Here is a 19,629-nt window from a genome sequence, read left to right as displayed (position 1 = left end):
AAAAAGTACAGTCATGTAAAGTTTAATATATTACTCAGTTGCAATTGTGACTAATTATCATTTCTAGAGATGACTACAGTTAATATTTCTGTAACTAAGAAAATACTTGTAATGAAATATATCACATTTTAATAGTCACTTGAAAATATAAACAGCCCTTTGTAGTGGTAAATGGTGATCAGACACAGTTGGGCATGCAGAAAATTCCTAATTCTACCTCTGGATAATATGCTTCTTCTCTAAATGAGAGGGAAAAAATCTGTAGGATTACTTGACATGCTCATTGGTTTACATATATGTCCCTGCAAATCAGGGGAAGAATTATAGGTATGGGAAATACTCCAAATTTTTAAATGCAGGCACAGCTATGTCAGTACCCTAAAGGAGCATTAATGAATAATAAACATTTTTCTCCACCTATAGCAGGACCTCAGTATGATGTTGCTTTGCATTCGATTGGCAAAATGAATATCTTTTCAACAGAGATTATCGTGAATCAGATGTTAATATTAGTGTTGGGCCTGGTATGCCTTAGAACCACATTCACAAAACAAATTATGGACAGTTGACCCCAAGTAATCTTCAGAAATTGACTCTTAGGGAAGGTGATCTACATGGTTAAAATATGGAAGAACTAAATTCTTCCTAGAAGGTCCAAAAATTAACAATGAGCCTGAGAAGTTTCAAGGGCAGGGCAGATGTAAGAGATTCTATATTAATCATCATTTCTTGGTAAACCTCAGTATATGCAATGCTTTTAAAGATCATAATAATAATTATATAATTTTTTTTTTTTATTTTCCAGCTCCGAGTTTTCAAGTTGGCAAAATCTTGGCCAACATTAAATATGCTAATAAAGATCATTGGCAACTCAGTGGGGGCTCTGGGTAACCTCACCTTGGTGTTGGCCATCATCGTCTTCATTTTTGCTGTGGTTGGCATGCAGCTCTTTGGTAAAAGCTACAAAGATTGTGTCTGCAAGATCTCCACCAACTGTCAGCTTCCACGCTGGCACATGAATGACTTTTTCCACTCCTTCCTAATAGTGTTCCGCGTGCTCTGTGGAGAGTGGATAGAAACCATGTGGGACTGTATGGAGGTTGCTGGTCAAGCCATGTGCCTTACTGTCTTCATGATGGTTATGGTTATTGGAAACCTGGTGGTATGTACCCATTTAAGATATATATTTCAGAAATAGATTAAGAGCATAATAGGATAGTGACCATTTTGCCCAAGCAAAAACTATGATTAATAATTTGTAAAGTCTCTTGCCTTGGAGATAAATATAGATGTATAGATATAGATATAGATATAGATATAGATATAGATATAGATATAGATATAGATATAGATATAGATAGATATAGATATAAATATAGATATAGATAGATAGATATAGATATGTCTCACTTTCACAACACAGTAATATAGCAGTGACCCTATAGTTTTTATATTCAAATCCACTTTGTCAATCATTTCATCACATTTGTTATATGAATTTTAATAGAGTATCATATTGAAGACATGCCTAGAAGGATATATTGGGAACATTTTTCAAATTCAGAGAAGAGGGATAAATCTGAAAAAAAAATTTTTTTTAATTTTTTTTTTTAACATTTATTTATTTTTGAGACAGAGAGAGACAGAGCATGAACGGGGGAGGGTCAGAGAGAGAGGGAGACACAGAATCTGAAGCAGGCTCCAGGCTCTGAACTGTCAGCACAGAGCCCAACGTGGGGCTCGAACTCACGGACCGTGAGATCGTGACCTGAGCCGAAGTCGGACGCTTAACCGGCTGAGCCACCCAGGCGCCCCTGAAAAAAATTTTTAAAGAAAGCCTAATGTTACTTGCCAGTATAGGACTAAAGAGTGGAGTCTTTAAGTGTTCATAGTGATTTTACCATTTCCTTGCCCCTTCGTGGCATATACCGTTCAATCACTCTATGTCATATGGCAGATGCATTAGCCAACCTAGATTAATCAATTCTCTAGTGGTGCTAGGTCACAATAAGGATTGGCTAATGATGCCTGAGATTACCCAAATGGAATAACTGATCAATTCTTCTCTCTAAGTTTGAAACGTTAATTACTCTTTAAGGTATAGAAAATTTTAATATATTCCGAAAGATAGATAGATAGATAGATGCATAGATAGATAGATAGATAGATAGATAGATAAAGTATATATATATAAAGTATCAGTCTTATGGAAGTATTGGAAATTATTTACAAATGGTTCTTCTAATTAATCAATAGTGGAGCATGAGAAATAATGGGTTAAGAAAATAAGTGTCAATACCTGTGTTAAGATACTTATTCTCATTCTGGATCATAATGATTATTTTTTTAATTAATATCCAACTCAATATCTCTGTTTATCATAAGGGAAACTATAGAATGTATTTCAGTGTGTAACTGCAAACACTAATGATTTTTAAGGTTAGAACTTGTGCATAGTAGATATATCAATCTGTTTTCTTATAATCATACAAGTTTAAACATAGCTAAACCTTAGGTTAACTCATTCATCATCTTTGTTCTATATGTGGGAGAATGTGAGACCAATAGAAATCATGTCTTTGCCCAAGGATGTAGAGTGTAGTAGCTACTGAGCCAGATCACAAATTCAGATTACCCAACTTCTAATCACTATTCTATGGTGCTTCTTTCTAATCTAGCTGTTAGAATTTACAGTTTCCTCTACACTTAGAGGAATAAGTGATCACAATCTGCTCTTTACATTGGGGTGAAATTATAATCATGTTTGTGTTATTTTTAAGGTCCTGAACCTCTTTCTGGCCTTGCTTCTGAGCTCATTTAGTGCAGACAATCTTGCAGCCACAGATGATGATAATGAAATGAACAACCTCCAAATAGCTGTGGACAGGATGCACAAAGGAGTAGCTTATGTGAAGAGAAAAATATATGAATTTATTCAACAATCGTTTGTCAGAAAACAAAAGATTCTAGATGAAATTAAACCACTTGATGATCTAAACAATAAGAAAGACAGTTGTATGTCCAATCATACAACAGAAATTGGAAAAGATCTTGACTATATTAAAGATGTGAATGGAACCACAAGTGGAATAGGAACCGGCAGCAGTGTTGAAAAATACATTATTGATGAAAGCGATTACATGTCATTCATAAACAATCCCAGTCTTACCGTGACTGTACCAATTGCTGTAGGAGAGTCTGACTTTGAAAATTTAAACACAGAGGACTTCAGTAGTGAATCAGATCTGGAAGAAAGCAAAGAGGTAAGATTTTATATGTGTGGGTAGGTATAAATTTATATGTACATGCATGTATTATTGCCTGTATGTAAATATATACTTGTATATTACTGCCTTGGGTAAATCATATTTGTGTAATGAGATGAGGAGAGAAAGAGTGCAGAGATAGAATGGTAGGTAGATCCTCATTTCATCTCACATGTCCATGGAAATGGATTCAGGGGAAAAAATGATAGCTCATTTTTGTAAAACATTGTGTAGTTTTTTTCAGGATTTTAATTTGAGTAGTATCTCAGTTTCATTAAATATTTGGCTTTTGCTAAAGAACCAATGGAAGCTGATTTCTTTTAATGATCTTTGTTTTTGTAAAATTGGTTCTAAGGTACTGTTAAATTTGGCAGTATTTTTTCTAGTCTGATTTCTTTTGGCTTGAATCTTTAGGTTTTCATTTAATATTTAATGAAAACTAATAGCTATTACATGCTATCTGTTGAATTAAGAAAGAAACTTTTAGGGGCGGCTGGGTGGCTCAGTCGGTTAAGCAGCCGACTTCAGCTCAGGTCATGATTTCGCGGTTCGTGAGTTCGAGCCCCGTGTCGGGCTTTGTGCTGACAGCTCAGAGCCTGGAGTCTGTTTCAGATTCTGTGTCTCCCTCTCTCTGACCCTCCCCCATTCATGCTCTGTCTCTCTCCGTCTCAAAAAAAATAAATAAATAAATAAACGTTAAAATTTTTTTTTTTAAAAAAAGAAAGAAACTTTAGGAAAAAATGAAACTTTTATTATAAAGACCATCCATAACAAATAATTTTGCTGCAAAAAATTTACATTATTTATACTGTTTTTGTTTGTATTGTTCAGAGCTAATTCACAGAAAAACTGATCTTTTTATAAAAAAGTGACTATCCACTGAACCACTGGAGGCAGTTCTATTTCTGCATACTCTGTGTCATTTTATATCTTGGATTATCGTTGCATTAATTGAAAATTTAAATGTAAGCGTAGTAGAAACTTTAGAGATAATTTAATACAGTATTTCTCAAATTTAAGTCATGATCCATAGGAACTGATAAAACAGTTTATTGTACCCAGTAATTTTTTTAACTGTAATTAAACAGAATAGATGATACCATTGCACATTGCGTGTTTTAGGAAATCTGATAAATTAAGCTTTTGCTGCCTATACTGAACTTAAATGCACTGCTTTTCTAATCAAAATGAAAGCATTAGGTCCATGGCTGTAGTGCCTAAAGTTCAGAATTCTTAAACTGTTTTAGCTCTTTGAAATCAGTTGATGGGGTAGGAGGGAGGGGAGGGTAGGTGATGGGTATTGAGGAGGGCACCTTTCGGGATCAGCACTGGGTGTTGTATGGAAACCAATTTGACAATAAATTTCATATTAAAAAAAAAAGAAAAGAAAAAAAACGAACAAATTATAGGCTGGAAAATTAGTGTTGTTGATTCCCCTTGAATGTGTGAAAGTGAATCAGAGAAATTGATGACATTAATAAAAATGATAACAGTAAATTAGTTTAAACTAAATGTAAATAATTGTTAAGCTGAGACCTGAATGAACCTTAAACAAAGAGGGACTTAGTTTAAACCCCATTTATTCTTATTTTATTAAGTATCCTTTTAATTGAATTAATTGTATTATTAATGATCAGAGTATTTAACATATAATGCTCACTACTGGAGTCTGTCTTCATTTCGCTGTATTTTTAGAAAATAGCAAATTCATTAGTGCCTGGTTTGGCCCAGCCTTTGGAGGACCCTGGACTTTTGAATACAGTGATATAATCAAGCTTCATTCAGAAAGGGAATAAGGCTCAGGCTGCTACATGGGGTTTTGGATAATTTGGGAATTAGTCTTTAGGAGCCTTTTTAAATTACTTGGATTGCATTCTTTTTTATTATAAAAACAATTCATTTCCATTGTAAAGAATTTGAGAATGACAAATATATAAAGAAGAAAATTAAAACAATAAATGAATAAATAAACATTAAAAAATGTTTAATGAAAGTAGTGGGCATGAAAACTGCTGGACCCCAGGTAGAATGGATGGCTTCTTTTTTTGGTTTCCAGAGACAGAAGGCACAGAGTTTATGCAATGAACAACTCATGTTCTAGGCTTACACATATTACAAAGTATTGTAAGATTTTGTTATAACTACTTACATGCATTCTTGTCTCTCCTTTTATATTTGTGACATGTTTGAACATGTTTGGCACAAAGCAGGCACTCAGATTAAACTTTTCCATCTCTTTCCAACTCTTTTTAATGGAACCATTTTGAAGGATTCTCATTATCACACTTGCTCTGATGAAAGCACACCTGAAAATACAGTTTTATTTCCCATGATCCAGACGCCATTTTTCTCTTGATTCAATCTAATGCTGTATTAGGTCCTGTCGCTTTTATCTTTATCGGACATTTGCCTTGTCAATTTATATTGGGCTTCTAGGAAAGTAATTTTCCCTCATCCTTTTCACAAGAATTGCTATTGAAACACAGTTGTATCTCATCCAGCTGAATATTTATATTAAGTACTGAACCTTCTATTCATCCCCATTACATTTCAGTTTATTTCATTCATTTTTCAACTGGCTTTCTGTAAATATTCTTTTATAAATTACCACATTGTCACAAAGTTCCTGGCACTTGCCTTCACCATTTGTTTTTTTCTTCTTGGTCATAAATAAACTCAATTAAAATTATTTTTCTTCATTGCTTCCTTAGTCTTATGCTGTATTCTCTGCAAAGGAAGGCACAATTTAGAAGATGTTCTTTTGGTGGAATTAAACTGATAGCAGATGCCTCAAAAGATGAAGTTTCTTTACTCTAAATTAGGAATGCAGTCTATACTGTATTAAAGTAACCTTATCATTTTGGTTCTTTCTGTTTTAGTCTTTGTTCTTTTGCCTACCTTCACTTACTCACCAGTTACCATGTGCCAGGAGTGTACTAGTAATGGAGAATACAAACGAGCCGTAGTTTTGCATATGTGCATAGTAATTATAATATTATATGGTAATTATCATATATACATATATGCAAATACATATATACATATGTACACACATATATAGTTGACCCTCGAACCACATGGTTTGAACTGCATGGGCCCATTTGCACACTGATTTTTTTTTTACAAATACAGTACAGTACTATAAATGTATTTTCTCCTCCTTATGATTATCTAATAACATTTTCTTTTCTCTAGCCTTATTATAAGAATACAGTATATAATATGTATACAAAATATGTGTTAATCAACTGTTTATGTTATCAGTAAGGCTTCTGGTCACAGTAGGCTATTAATGGTTAAATTTTGGAGGAGCCAAAAGTTATATGCAGATTTTCAACTGCACAGGAGATCAGCCTCCTTAACCCCTGCATTGTTCAAGGGTCAACTGTATATATATTTGGATTTTAGAAAGATGACTTTCAACCTTTAAATATGAATTTCCATGTTGGGAAATACCTCATTGACTCAAAATGTTACTGGCCATGGTCTCTGTTACCTGTTCCATTTGAATATGTTAATGTTTCCCTTCCTTAATTTCAATAATGAAATTATTACACCTTATCTACAGTGGATCATTATTGAAATTCTATTAATGGCATGAGTTAAAATTACGAATGTCCATTGTTTATTACCATTTTCTAAGCACTTGTCTGTAGACATGTGAGGCCCACAATTATAAAGGTGTTGGTAATTGATTATGCTCTAGAGCCAGACACTGTGTTGTATAATTCCATTTTAGCCACATACCATGTGACCTTACCCGACTATCTAATCCTCAATTTTCTTATCTCAAAAATGAGGATAATATCACCTACTTCCTACTTTCTGTGGACTATTAAATGAGGCTATAAATGCGAAGCAGTTAGCATAATGCCTGACAAATTGTAAGTATTCAATAAACTGTCATTATTATTATTACCAGTAACATTCCCAACTGCTCCCAGTATTTTCTTGTAAGAAGTACTAGTAACATACTCCACTGTTAGTCCTTTTGTATTGTTTGCCTTCTGCCCTCAGTAATAAATTTCTTTACGTGTTTATCTGGGGAAAGTGATAGATTTTGTATTATCTGTTTAATTTTTAAATTTCTCATTAAATTCTTGATATGGTAGACTCCTTAAAAAATGTAAGAAACCTTTTTTCTAAAGAGCATTCCAGTCAGAAAAAATAAATATACAGAAACCTAGAGACATGAACCAACAGGATGTGTTTGGAAACAATGATAGTTTAGTATTTCTGGAATATAAAATCACAGGAGATGAGGCTACTGACTGCCCCAATTTCCAGGAAACCGAAAACAGACTCCATATTAAGGGACATGTAAAATGGAGGCCTGTATTTCCTTTGCCTCCCCCTTAAGATGCACACTTATACACAACTGACCCCCACCCATTCCAGGACAAATCTATGGGCTATCTGTCTCTACTTGTCCCATGTTTGTTCCCAAATGCAGAAAAGGCATAGCATGGGTCACATTCATCATTCTGTAAATCCCAGCAGACCTCAACCCACAAAGTACATTCAAATAATCTAAAGAATTGTTTTTAAACCCTTATAATGTTTTGAGGCACCTGGGTGGCACAGTCAGTTAACTGTCCAACTTCTGCTATGTCATGATCTCGCGATTCACGAGTTCGAGCCCTGCATCAGGCTCTGTGCTGACAGCTTAGAGCCTGGATCCTGCTTCAGATTCTGTGTCTCCCTCTCTCTCTCTTCTCCTCCCCCACTTATACTCTGTCTCTCTCTCAAAAATAAATAAAACATTAAAAAAATTAAAACCTCATAATGTTTCTTGACTCATGCAGTAGTAAGAATAATGGATCAGCTAGAAATATGGGTTTCCACTGAAAACTAATAATAAAGGTGGTGGCTTGGACAGATTTCAAAGAGCTTTAAAAACTGGGAAAAACTGATGAGACTGTGCAAAAGACAATATAAGATGATATCTCTCCAATTAGAAAGTAAGATTCTTTGGTTATGGATTGTATTTTATATAATTTTAGTCTTCTGAGGCACCTACTGCAAGTTGGGCACAAGTGTGTGCTCAGGAACTTTTTGAGTTTTGGTCAATTTGTTTAAATACTAGACTAAAAGTCTGGTGGCCTTACGTCTACTGTGGGCAAATCACTAACCCTATATTGTCCCATTTCCTAATTTGTAAAAGGAGGACAACTGTCCAATAGCACTTATATGAATATTATGAGGATCTAAAAGCTATTCTGAAGTTAAAAGTGCTCAAAAACATAAGGTGCCAAGGCACAATTATACCATAATTCTGTCTCATAAATACTTTTTAAATGAATTGAGTTATTAAATTTCTACTTTTTGGAATAAAAACACGTATTCTAAGCTAGTTAGGGAAAAAGTACACTTGTTTGTGCAATGAGTGAGCCCCAGAATGAGTAAAAATGACATTTGGATCTTTGTAATTCAGGTCATGTTAATAACAGATATCATATGTTGAGTGCTCACCGCAGGAAAACACTGTTTGTAGGGTCTTACAATGTGTTGTCTCCCCCAGTGCTTCATACCAGGAGATAGATGTTATTAGTCTAATCTTACAGATAAGGAAATTGAATGCAAAGAGTTTAAGTAGCTTGCCAATGTCACACAAATAGTAAGGACTGATCCCCGGCTAGAATCCAGGCAGCTGGCAACACAGTCCATGTTCTTAACCATTACACTAAATCTCCTTAACAGTGCCTGAAAAAATAATTTCTTTGGCATTTCTTTAAAATGAATGTATTGTTTATTAAAAACTAAGAATAGATGTCCATTATAGAGTTGGTCTTAGCTACCAAACCTCTTCACTGGGCATAAGTTAATGGCACAGCCACAAGTGCCCGAGTCCTCTCCCTCAGTCCTGGAGGATCCTCTTTCTTCTGGAATGTCCTGCATGTTAGACCGATCTGCTTCTGCATCTCACACTGACCTGTGGAACTCTAATTCTAATTACAGAGCACTTATTCTCTTAGGCTATGGTTACTTCATGTTGTATTTTAGGAAGACATGCTTCTGAGTTTAAGGCTTAAAATCATTAGGAAGCATTTCTATGATTGCACCATTAGATTATGAAATCTTTGAGAATAGGAGAAACGCTAACCAGGTCTTAGTCACCTTAAGGCCCTAGCATATACAAAATGTTTATTAAATGAATGAGTAAATGGGTAATGAATATTTACTTCTAGACTTCCATTTGCCCTCTCATTTATAACATCTGTGTTAAAATAAAACTTACTTGCAGCTTTGCTGATATTCGTTCATTTAATACTTTTACCTTTACTGTACTTGGGTTAAAGAACATATGACAATTTCCAACCTCAGCATATACTGCTCAGCAGACTAAATTTGTACTAACACAGAAAAGTCTACAGTGAACACCTTATGTGGCAAATGATCCTTTTTTAAATGTACCTGAGAGCAGGGATTAATCCGTTTCATTTACCAAAGTATAGCCCACATTTAGCATAGTGCCTAGCCTATAGAAGGTGCCCAGTAAATATATGTTAAATAAGGAAATAGAAAGTCTCTGGTTAATCTTGAATCAAAAGGGATAGGTACCAAGATTGTTACAAGTATCCAAATGCATGAACACCATGATAACATAATGTTTCTCATAGAAAAGCATCACACAAAATATCTGGGGATATTAGGAATCTCTGCAAGATAGATGCGTATGCCCCCAACTTTTCTTTCTGTACAGTCTCTTCACAAATCCTCATGGTCTCTGATGTAGCAACTATTGCCTCCATCCTGTATTACAGTTTCTCCTTTAGAAGACCTTACCACAAACTTAGATAAATGGACAAGATTCCTGCTCTAAAATAAAATAAAGTCATGTAAATTTTAAGTGTCCCTTTGATCTCATCTCTTAAGTTTTTTTTTCCTTAAATTCATTGCCAATCTTCTTGAAAAATAGATTATACTCACTGTTTTCCCATTTTCCACTGCTTAGTCACCTTCAAACATCCCCTTTCTGGTTTTTTCCCTAACTTTCTCTCTGTCAGAAACCATTGATGTTCTCTTAATTGCCAAGTTCAGTGACCCTATCTCACCTGTTTGTCTGCAGTATTTCCTAATTCTTTTTTTTTTAATTTTTTTTAATGTTTATTTATTTTTGAGAGAGAGACAGAGTGTGAGTGGGGGAGGAGCAGAGAGAGAGGGAGACACAGAATCTGAAGCAGGCTCCAGGCTCTGAGCTGTCAGCACAGAGCCCGATGCAGGTCTCGAACTCACGAACCGTGAGATCATGACCTGAGCTGAAGTCGGACGCTTACCGACTGAGCCACCCAGATGCCCCAATATTTCCTAATTCTTTAAGCTCTGTCATTCCCTGGTTTCCAAAAAATCCATGCTACTTTCCTCCCAATCATATAAGCTCTCAAATTGTTTATGAGATTCATTCTCAACTTCTGGATTCATTCTCAACTTCTCTAATTTGAAACCCCTCATCAAATTTACTACCAAATCCTGTGGATTTTATCTTCTAAATCCATCTCCAATCATGACCTCCGGCTTCCCATCCTATTATTTCATCTGTATTACTAGAATTACCATCTGAAACACATTGCCATGGACAGGGAAAAGGCAGTCTTGAATATGTCGTAGGCAATTGCACCATCTTGATGAGATTCATTTCCTCCATCCAATTCCCCAGGACTCAGCCCAGTCCTAGTCACATCGTTCCATGAAGCTTATGTCTTTTGACTCTATAATTTCTTGCTAGAAATTATCTTCTTCTTCTTGCCACTCTCCGCAAAATCTAACAAAACAAAATGATCTTTGACTTGAGATTCATGACTTTGTCCATGTATCGACTCAATAAAGATATGTTGTTGCTTTGTTGCTCACTGTATCAGGCAACTCTTAATTCTGGAAAACCCTCTCAATTCCCCCCAAATATAATTGCTAGCTGCATAACATGAAATGTGTATATTATACTCTATTTCTCTGTTGCGTATCTGTCTGTCCTACTTACTAATCTTGTGAGCAGCTTGAGAATAACTGTGGTCGTATATATCTTTGTACTTCTAGTAACAAGCACAGAACCTGGCACAAATGAGGTACTGCATCAGTGTTAATTGGCATGGTATAAGTTAATTATGCTTTTCATGAATACATACATTTTTATCAGTTATATATTCTGAAAGTATACAGATAGAATAAATCAAGCAAGACTCTTCTTCCTAAGTCAAATTAAGGAAGCAGTTTGCTTTTGGATGCAGCTTCTCCTCTCTGGGGAGGTGGCAGGGAGGAGAGAAGGAGGAGAAAAGAATATACTCAGAATCTCATATAATTATCTGACAGATGCTCAGGAAACACTTTGGAGAGTCCCATCTGGACATTGGTTGGGGATGTCCTTTCAGCTCTTGCCTATTTCCTTATCCTGAGCTATAGTTTCTCAGGGCCATGATCTTTATGAGACGGCAACTATTCCAGCCAGTGGATACGCAAACTCCCTCTTGCTTACATCGAAGTGTTTACCAGGTGGTGCCAACTCTATGTTTCTTTGTCTACTATACATCCCCGCCAGCTCTGTACAATGTCAGACCTCCATCATCTCTCAGCTTTAACTGCTGCAACCCCCACGAATATTTCTCCTCACTCGTCTAGTATCCACATAATAAGTCATCTTTCTAGGAGGTAAACCTGGTCAAAGGTCTCCCCTCTTTCTAAACTTTCAGAAGCTGCCCCTTGCTTACAGTCTATACTACTTAACATGGCATATGAATCCCTGCAAAAAATGACTATTAGTGACCTTTCCAGCCTCACATAGTAGTACCCTCCTCCCCTCCCCATCCAAGTACACTGCTATTTTGTTTCCTAAAACTCCCCATGCTCTATCAGGTTCTGATCCTTATGCCTGTTCTCTCTGTCTAGAATACTCTCTTACCCCCGCCTCTTCACCTGCCCCACCCCCATCCAACTCATCCTTCTGTCCCAAGTGTTATTTCCTTCTATTGTAACCTTCTTAGACTGAATTAGGTGTTGCTCTCAAGATTCTCTACACGAATCCAATTACCGTGTGTGACAGTTGTTTGCTTCTCTGTATCTTCCATCTGATTGAACCCATGAGGGCAGGTACTAGGACTATTATAGTCACTATTTCATTCTTCAGGCCCTAATCTTGTTGTGCATAGACTAATATTTTTGGTAGTTGAAAAGGTCAAATGTTAGCAATTACAAATATTATAAACTATATAATACTATTATTATGAAAATTATTACCATTTATCAGGCAAGCACATGCCAAGCATTTTCCATGTGTTATCTTGTTCAGTCCTTATAGCAACCATGTGATGTAAGGACCATTTTACAAATTAGAAGCTAAAGCTTAATGAGGTGAAGATAATTGCCAAAAGTCCGTAAAACCAGTAATTGCGATTCAAACCCAAGCCTGCCTGGCTCAAAACAGAACTCTTAACCCTTTCATTATAGTTATACAGTTCCTCCCGCCATTAGACACTTATTAAATATTTGTTAAATGTTATCATTCATCATTAAAAATTAATGTCAAAAGAACACTAGAGACTCTATGCCCATTTCAGCAAAATGAATTTAACAATGGAAATTACTCATTTGATTTACAACTTTGACTTCTAACTTGGGAATTATAAATGCAATTTTGCAGACTTTTTTGTTTTTGTTTCTAACTTATTTGTATTGCAAAAATTTTATGTTGGTCCAATATATGATGAGATGTTCTATTTCTTTTGTTACTTTATGTCTAATCATCAATACAAAATCCATGTTTGACATACTTTAAAGCAGAATTCGGAGTATACTAGAGCTATATTCCTTGACCTTCCCCTCTACCTTGGTGAAAAATTTGACTAACACTGGATTTCACAATTGATAAGAACAAGTTAATAATTAGTAAATATGAAAAATGCACTGAAGACTGTCCTTCCAATATACAGCTGGATGAAGAAATCATCTGGGTTTTAGGGATGATGTGGGATTAATGGGCTAATATTTGACTTTTCCAGCTTCTCTGTGGAAATGCTAAATCTCAGGACAGTGTATTTTTCTTTGATATTGTTGCTTTGTTGAGAGTCTTTAATAGAGGTCATTTAAATTTTTAATATGCACAGTGTACACAATGAAATATTAATACTAATATTTTTGACGTTGTAGAGCATCTCATTTCTGTATGATTTAAGATATATATGTATAGATATTTAAGTACATATAAGTATATATAACAACAGTAAAATGCCCATCTTTAAAACAGTACATACCTAGCTTATAAATAAGTATTTTTTCAAAAATAAAAACATATGTATATATACATGCACATATTTCATGTCCTTTGACCCGTAAATTCCAGATTTATATTTTAATAAATTTATCACTTATTATAAATTGAACTCCTTTTAAACCCTATAAATGAGCTCCCTATAACAAACCAAGTCTAAAATAAGAGCATAAACATCCTAATATCAAGTCAGGGAACAAGAAAAAAAACATTTAATCATTTACTCTTAAAAAATATTGTGGAGTATTTTATTTGCTGTGCTTTGTTTTGCTTCACCCTCAAGGTCAAAATCATTTGCTATAGTAGAGAACATTTTTAAAAAGCAAGAAATGTTGCATAAATCCATTGAGGAGGGAAAATGCTCTTACCATCAGTGTTATAGTTATTAAGTGGTTATTGAATGCCCTGGTGTAAAAAACAAAGTGGATGCTTCAGATATGATATGGCCCCTGCATTCTCTCGGCTCACTTATGAAGTCAGCCTGCCAAAAATACATGAACAATATAGGTCAATGCAGAATTTAGCTTGAGAATCATGTGTGAAAACATACATATTTTCAAATAAATTAGCTCATTGAGAAATCAGTTAAATCAAAGGTTGATTAATGGCTTAATAAACACGAAAATAGATTTTTTAAATCATCCACTAATCTCAAAAACTGTAAGAACCTAATGCTTTATTATTTTAATGGTGAATTTCAAAACAAAATTAAATTTGAATTTAAAAACAAAAAAAGGAAAAATCAGTTGCACTCATTTTTGCTGTTATCCAATTTTTTTAGTGTTTTATTAGAGATGGATTCTTGCCATCATGTAAAAATCATTTCCTTCTATTTTTGAATAATTGTGCTATTACTCCAATGAAATAAAGAACTCAAAGCCAACAACTGATTTCAACAATGAAAACTACAAGAATATATTGATAAAGATATATAAAAATGGTTGTGAGAGTTTTAATACCATTCTCTTAGCCGTGATAAAACAAAGAAAAATTAAATAGGGACACTGATAATTTGAATAATATAAGTAATAAAAGTAAATATATCTTGAATGTATACATTATCTCAAAATTTACTTATGCAGGGTTTTCATATTTTCTTTTTTTGGAGACTTTTTATTTTCAAGTGCTCGTGTATATATTTATATTAATTAACAATATACTAGATAGCAAAGTAAACCTCAATAAATTCACAATAGAAGATATCATATAGAGTTATCATCTAATCACAATACAGTTAAACTACAAATTAATAGTAAAATAATAGAAAAAATTCTAACAATTTGAAAATTAAGAAATTCCCTCCTAAACAAATATTGAGTTAAGGAGCAAATAAAATACATAAATAGCTGTTTGGAGAATAAGAACATTCTCCATCAGAATCTGTGGGATGGGACCAAGTAGTCATTGGATGTCTTAATGATGACAAGAATGATCAAGAAAGAATGAAAGAACATGACCAAAAACTTAGTTTGAGAAATTAGAATTTAAGCAAAATGAAGGGAATATAAGTAGAGAAATTAATTAATTATCAGTGTAGCAGGGAGGAGGGAATATGGCAGCGTAGGAGGACGCTGGGCTCACCGCGCGTCCTGCTGATCACTTAGATTCCACCTACACCTGCCTAAATAACCCAGAAAACCGCCAAGGGTTAGCAGAACTGAGTCGCCGGAGCCAAGCGCAGACAAGAGGCCCACGGAAGAGGGTAGGAAGGGCGGCGAGGCGGTGCGCGCTCCACGGACTGGCGGGAGGGAGCCGGGGCGGAGGGGCGGCTCGCCAGCCAAGCAGAGCCCCTGAGTCTGGCGGGCAAAAGCGGAGGGGCCTGATGGACTGTGTTCCAACAGCAAGCGCGACTTAGTGTCTGGGAGGTCATAAGTTAACAGCTCTGCTCGGAAAGCGGGAAGGCTGGAGGACAAAGGGAGGGAGAGCTGCTGAGCCCCCGGACAACAGAGCTCAGTTTGGTGGGGAACAAAGGCGCTCGCCAGCGCCATCTCCCCCGCCCATCCCCCAGCCAAAATCCCAAAGAGAACCAGTTCCTGCCAGGGAACTTCCTCGCTCCGCGCAAACACCCAACTCTGAGCTTCTACAGAGGAGCCAAACCTCCAGCAGCAGATCTGACTCCCTCCCGCTGCCACAGGGCCCCTCCTGAAGTGGATCACCTAAGGAGAAGCGAGCTAAGCCTGCCCCTCCTGCCCCTGTGCACCTTGCCTACCCACCCCAGCTAATACGCCAGATCCCCAGCATCACAAGCCTGGCAGTGTGCAAGTAGCCCAGACGGGCCACGCCACCCCACAGTGAATCCCGCCCCTGGGAGAGGGGAAGAGAAGGCACACACCAGTCTGACTGTGGCCCCAGCGGTGGGCCGGGGGCAGACATCAGGTCTGACTGCGACTCCGCCCACCAACTCCAGTTATACACCACAGCACAGGGGAAGTGCCCTGCAGGTCCTCACCATGCCAGGGACTATCCAAAATGACCAAGCGGAAGAATTCCCCTCAGAAGAATCTCCAGGAAATAACAACAGCTAATGAGCTGATCAAAAAGGATTTAAATAATATAACAGAAAGTGAATTTAGAATAATAGTCATAAAATTAATCGCTGGGCTTGAAAACAGTATAGAGGACAGCAGAGAATCCCTTGCTACAGAGATCAAGGGACTAAGGAACAGTCACGAGGAGCTGAAAAACACTTTAAATGAAATGCAAAACGGAAACCACCACGGCTCAGATTGAAGAGGCAGAGGAGAGAATAGGTGAACTAGAAGATAAAGTTATGGAAAAAGAGGAAGCTGAGAAAAAGAGAGAGAAAAAAATCCAGGAGTATGAGGGGAAAATTAGAGAACTAAGTGATTCACTAAAAAGAAATAATATACGCATAATTGGTATCCCAGAGGAGGAAGAGAGAGGGAAAGGTGCTGAAGGGGTACTTGAAGAAATTATAGCGGAGAACTTCCCTGAACTGGGGAAGGAAAAAGGCATTGAAATCCAAGAGGCACAGAGAGCTCCCTTCAGACGTAACTTGAATCGATCTTCTGCACGACATATCATAGTGAAACTGGCAAAATACAAGGATAAAGAGAAAATTCTGAAAGCAGCAAGGGGTAAACGTGCCCTCACATATAAAGGGAGACCTATAAGACTCGTGACTGATCTCTCTTTTGAAACTTGGCAGGCCAGAAAGAATTGGCACGAGATTTTCAGTGTGCTAGACAGAAAAAATATGCAGCCGAGAATCCTTTATCCAGCAAGTCTGTCATTTAGAATAGAAGGAGAGATAAAGGTCTTCCCAAACAAACAAAAACTGAAGGAATTTGTCACCACTAAACCAGCCCTACAAGAAATCCTAAGGGGGACCCTGTGAGACAAAGTACCAGAGACAACACTACAAGCATAAAACATACAGACATCACAATGACTCTAAACCCGTATCTTTCTATAGTAACACTGAATGTAAATGGATTAAATGCGCCAACCAAAAGACATAGGGTATCAGAATGGATAAAAAAACAAGACCCATCTATTTGCTGTCTACAAGACACTCATTTTAGACCTGAGGACACCTTTAGATGGAGAGTGAGGGGATGGAGAACTATTTATCATGCTACTGGAAGCCAAAAGAAAGCTGGAGTAGCCATACTTATATCAGACAAACTAGACTTTAAATTAAAGGCTGTAACAAGAGATGAAGAAGGACATTATATATAGTTACAGGGTCTATTCATCAGGAGCGGCTAACAATTATAAATGTCTATGCGCCGAATACCGGAGCCCCCAAATATATAAAACAACTACTCATAAACATAAGCAACCTTATTGATAAGAATGTGGTAATTGCAGGGGACTTTAACACCCCACTTACAGAAATGGAAAGATCATCTAGACACACGGTCAATAAAGAAACAAGGGCCCTGAATGAGACATTGGATCAGATGGACTTGACAGATATATTTAGAACTCTGCATCCCAAAGCAACAGAATATACTTTCTTCTCGAGTGCACATGGAACATTCTCCAAGATAGATCATATACTGGGTCACAAAACAGCCCTTCATAAGTTTACCAGAATTGAAATTATACCATGCATACTTTCAGACCACAATGCTATGAAGCTTGAAATCAACCACAGAAAAAAGTCTGGAAAACCTCCAAAAGCATGGAGGTTAAAGAACACCCTACTAACAAATGAGTGGATCAACCAGGCAATTAGAGAAGAAATTAAAAAATATATGGAAACAAAGGAAAATGAAAATACAACAATCCAAATGCTTTGGGACACAGCGAAGGCAGTCCTGAGAGGAAAATACATTGCAATCCAGGCCTATCTCAAGAAACAAGAAAAATCCCAAATACAAAATCTAACAGCACACCTAAAGGAAATAGAAGCAGAACAGCAAAGACACCCCAAACCCAGCAGAAGAAGAGAAATAATAAAGATCAGAGCAGAAATAAACAATATAGAGTCTAAAAAAACGGTAGAGCAGATCAACGAAACCAAGAGTTGGTTTTTTGAAAAAATAAACAAAATTGACAAACCTCTAGCCAGGCTTCTCAAAAAGAAAAGGGAGATGACCCAAATAGATAAAATCATGAATGAAAATGGAATTATTACAACCAATCCCTCAGAGATACAAACAATTATCAGGGAATACTATGAAAAATTATATGCCAACAAATTGGACAACCTGGAAGAAATGGACAAATTCCTGAACACCCACACTCTTCCAAAACTCAATCAGGAGGAAATAGAAAGCTTGAACAGACCCATAACCAGCGAAGAAATTGAATCGGTTATCAAAAATCTCCCAACAAATAAGAGTCCAGGACCAGATGGCTTCCCAGGGGAGTTCTACCAGACGTTTAAAGCAGAGATAATACCTATCCTTCTCAAGCTATTCCAAGAAATAGAAAGGGAAGGAAAACTTCCAGACTCATTCTATGAAGCCAGTATTACTTTGATTCCTAAACCAGACAGAGACCCAGTAAAAAAAGAGAACTACCGGCCAATATCCGTGATGAATATGGATGCAAAAATTCTCAATAAGATACTAGCAAATCGAATTCAACAGCATATAAAAAGAATTATTCACCATGATCAAGTGGGATTCATTCCTGGGATGCAGGGCTGGTTCAACATTCGCAAATCAAACAACGTGATACATCACATTAACAAAAAAAAAGAGAAGTACCATATGATCCTGTCAATCGATGCAGAAAAGGCCTTTGACAAAATCCAGCACCCTTTCTTAATAAAAACCCTTGAGAAATCGGGATAGAAGGAACATACTTAAAGATCATAAAAGCCATTTATGAAAAGCCCACAGCTAACATCATCCTCAACGGGGAAAAACTGAGAGCTTTTTCCCTGAGATCAGGAACACGACAGGGATGCCCACTCTCACCGCTGTTGTTTAACATAGTGCTGGAAGTTCTAGCATCAGCAATCAGACAACAAAAGGAAATCAAAGGCATCAAAATTGGCAAAGATGAAATCCAGCTTTCGCTTTTTGCAGATGACATGATATTATACATGGAAAATCCGATAGACTCCACCAAAAGTCTGCTAGAACTGATACATGAATTCAGCAAAGTTGCAGGATACAAAATCAATGTTCAGAAATCAGTTGCATTCTTATATACTAACAATGAAGCAACAGAAAGACAAATAAAGAAACTGGTCCCATTCACAATTGCACCAAGAAGCATAAAATACCTAGGAATAAATCTAACCAAAGATGTAAAGGATCTGTATGCTGAAAACTATAGAAAGCTTATGAAGGTAATTGAAGAAGATTTAAAGAAATGGAAAGACATTCCCTGCTCATGGATTGGAAAAATAAATATTGTCAAAATGTCAATACTACCCAAAGCTATCTACACATTCAATGCAATCCCAATCAAAATTGCACCAGCATTCTTCTCGAAACTAGAACAAGCAATCCTAAAATTCATATGGAACCACAAAAGGCCCAGAATAGCCAAAGGAATTTTGAAGAAGAAGACCAAAGCAGGAGGCATCACAATCCCAGACTTTAGCCTCTCCTACAAAGCTGTCATCATCAAGACAGCATGGTATTGGCACAAAAATAGACACATAGACCAATGGAATAG

General features: G+C 36.4%; 1 protein-coding gene across 6 annotated transcripts in view; it reads left to right on the top strand.

The window, feature by feature from the left end:
- The window catches only part of LOC123599015 (sodium channel protein type 1 subunit alpha), a 157,042-nt gene that overhangs the window by 98,544 nt on the left and 38,869 nt on the right, over nt 1-19,629 (top strand). For all 6 annotated transcript variants that reach the window (XM_045480070.1, XM_045480068.1, XM_045480074.1 and 3 more), the window contains exons 16-17: nt 806-1,162; nt 2,781-3,263. In XM_045480070.1, the coding sequence (XP_045336026.1) occupies nt 806-1,162; nt 2,781-3,263 (840 nt within the window). The remainder of the gene's footprint in view (nt 1-805; nt 1,163-2,780; nt 3,264-19,629) is intronic.

The sequence above is a fragment of the Leopardus geoffroyi genome, chromosome C1, assembly GCF_018350155.1.
Source record: "Leopardus geoffroyi isolate Oge1 chromosome C1, O.geoffroyi_Oge1_pat1.0, whole genome shotgun sequence".
NCBI lineage: Eukaryota > Metazoa > Chordata > Mammalia > Carnivora > Felidae > Leopardus > Leopardus geoffroyi.
The sequence above is the reverse complement of the archived record's forward strand: the minus strand, read 5'-3'. Positions and strand labels throughout refer to the sequence as shown.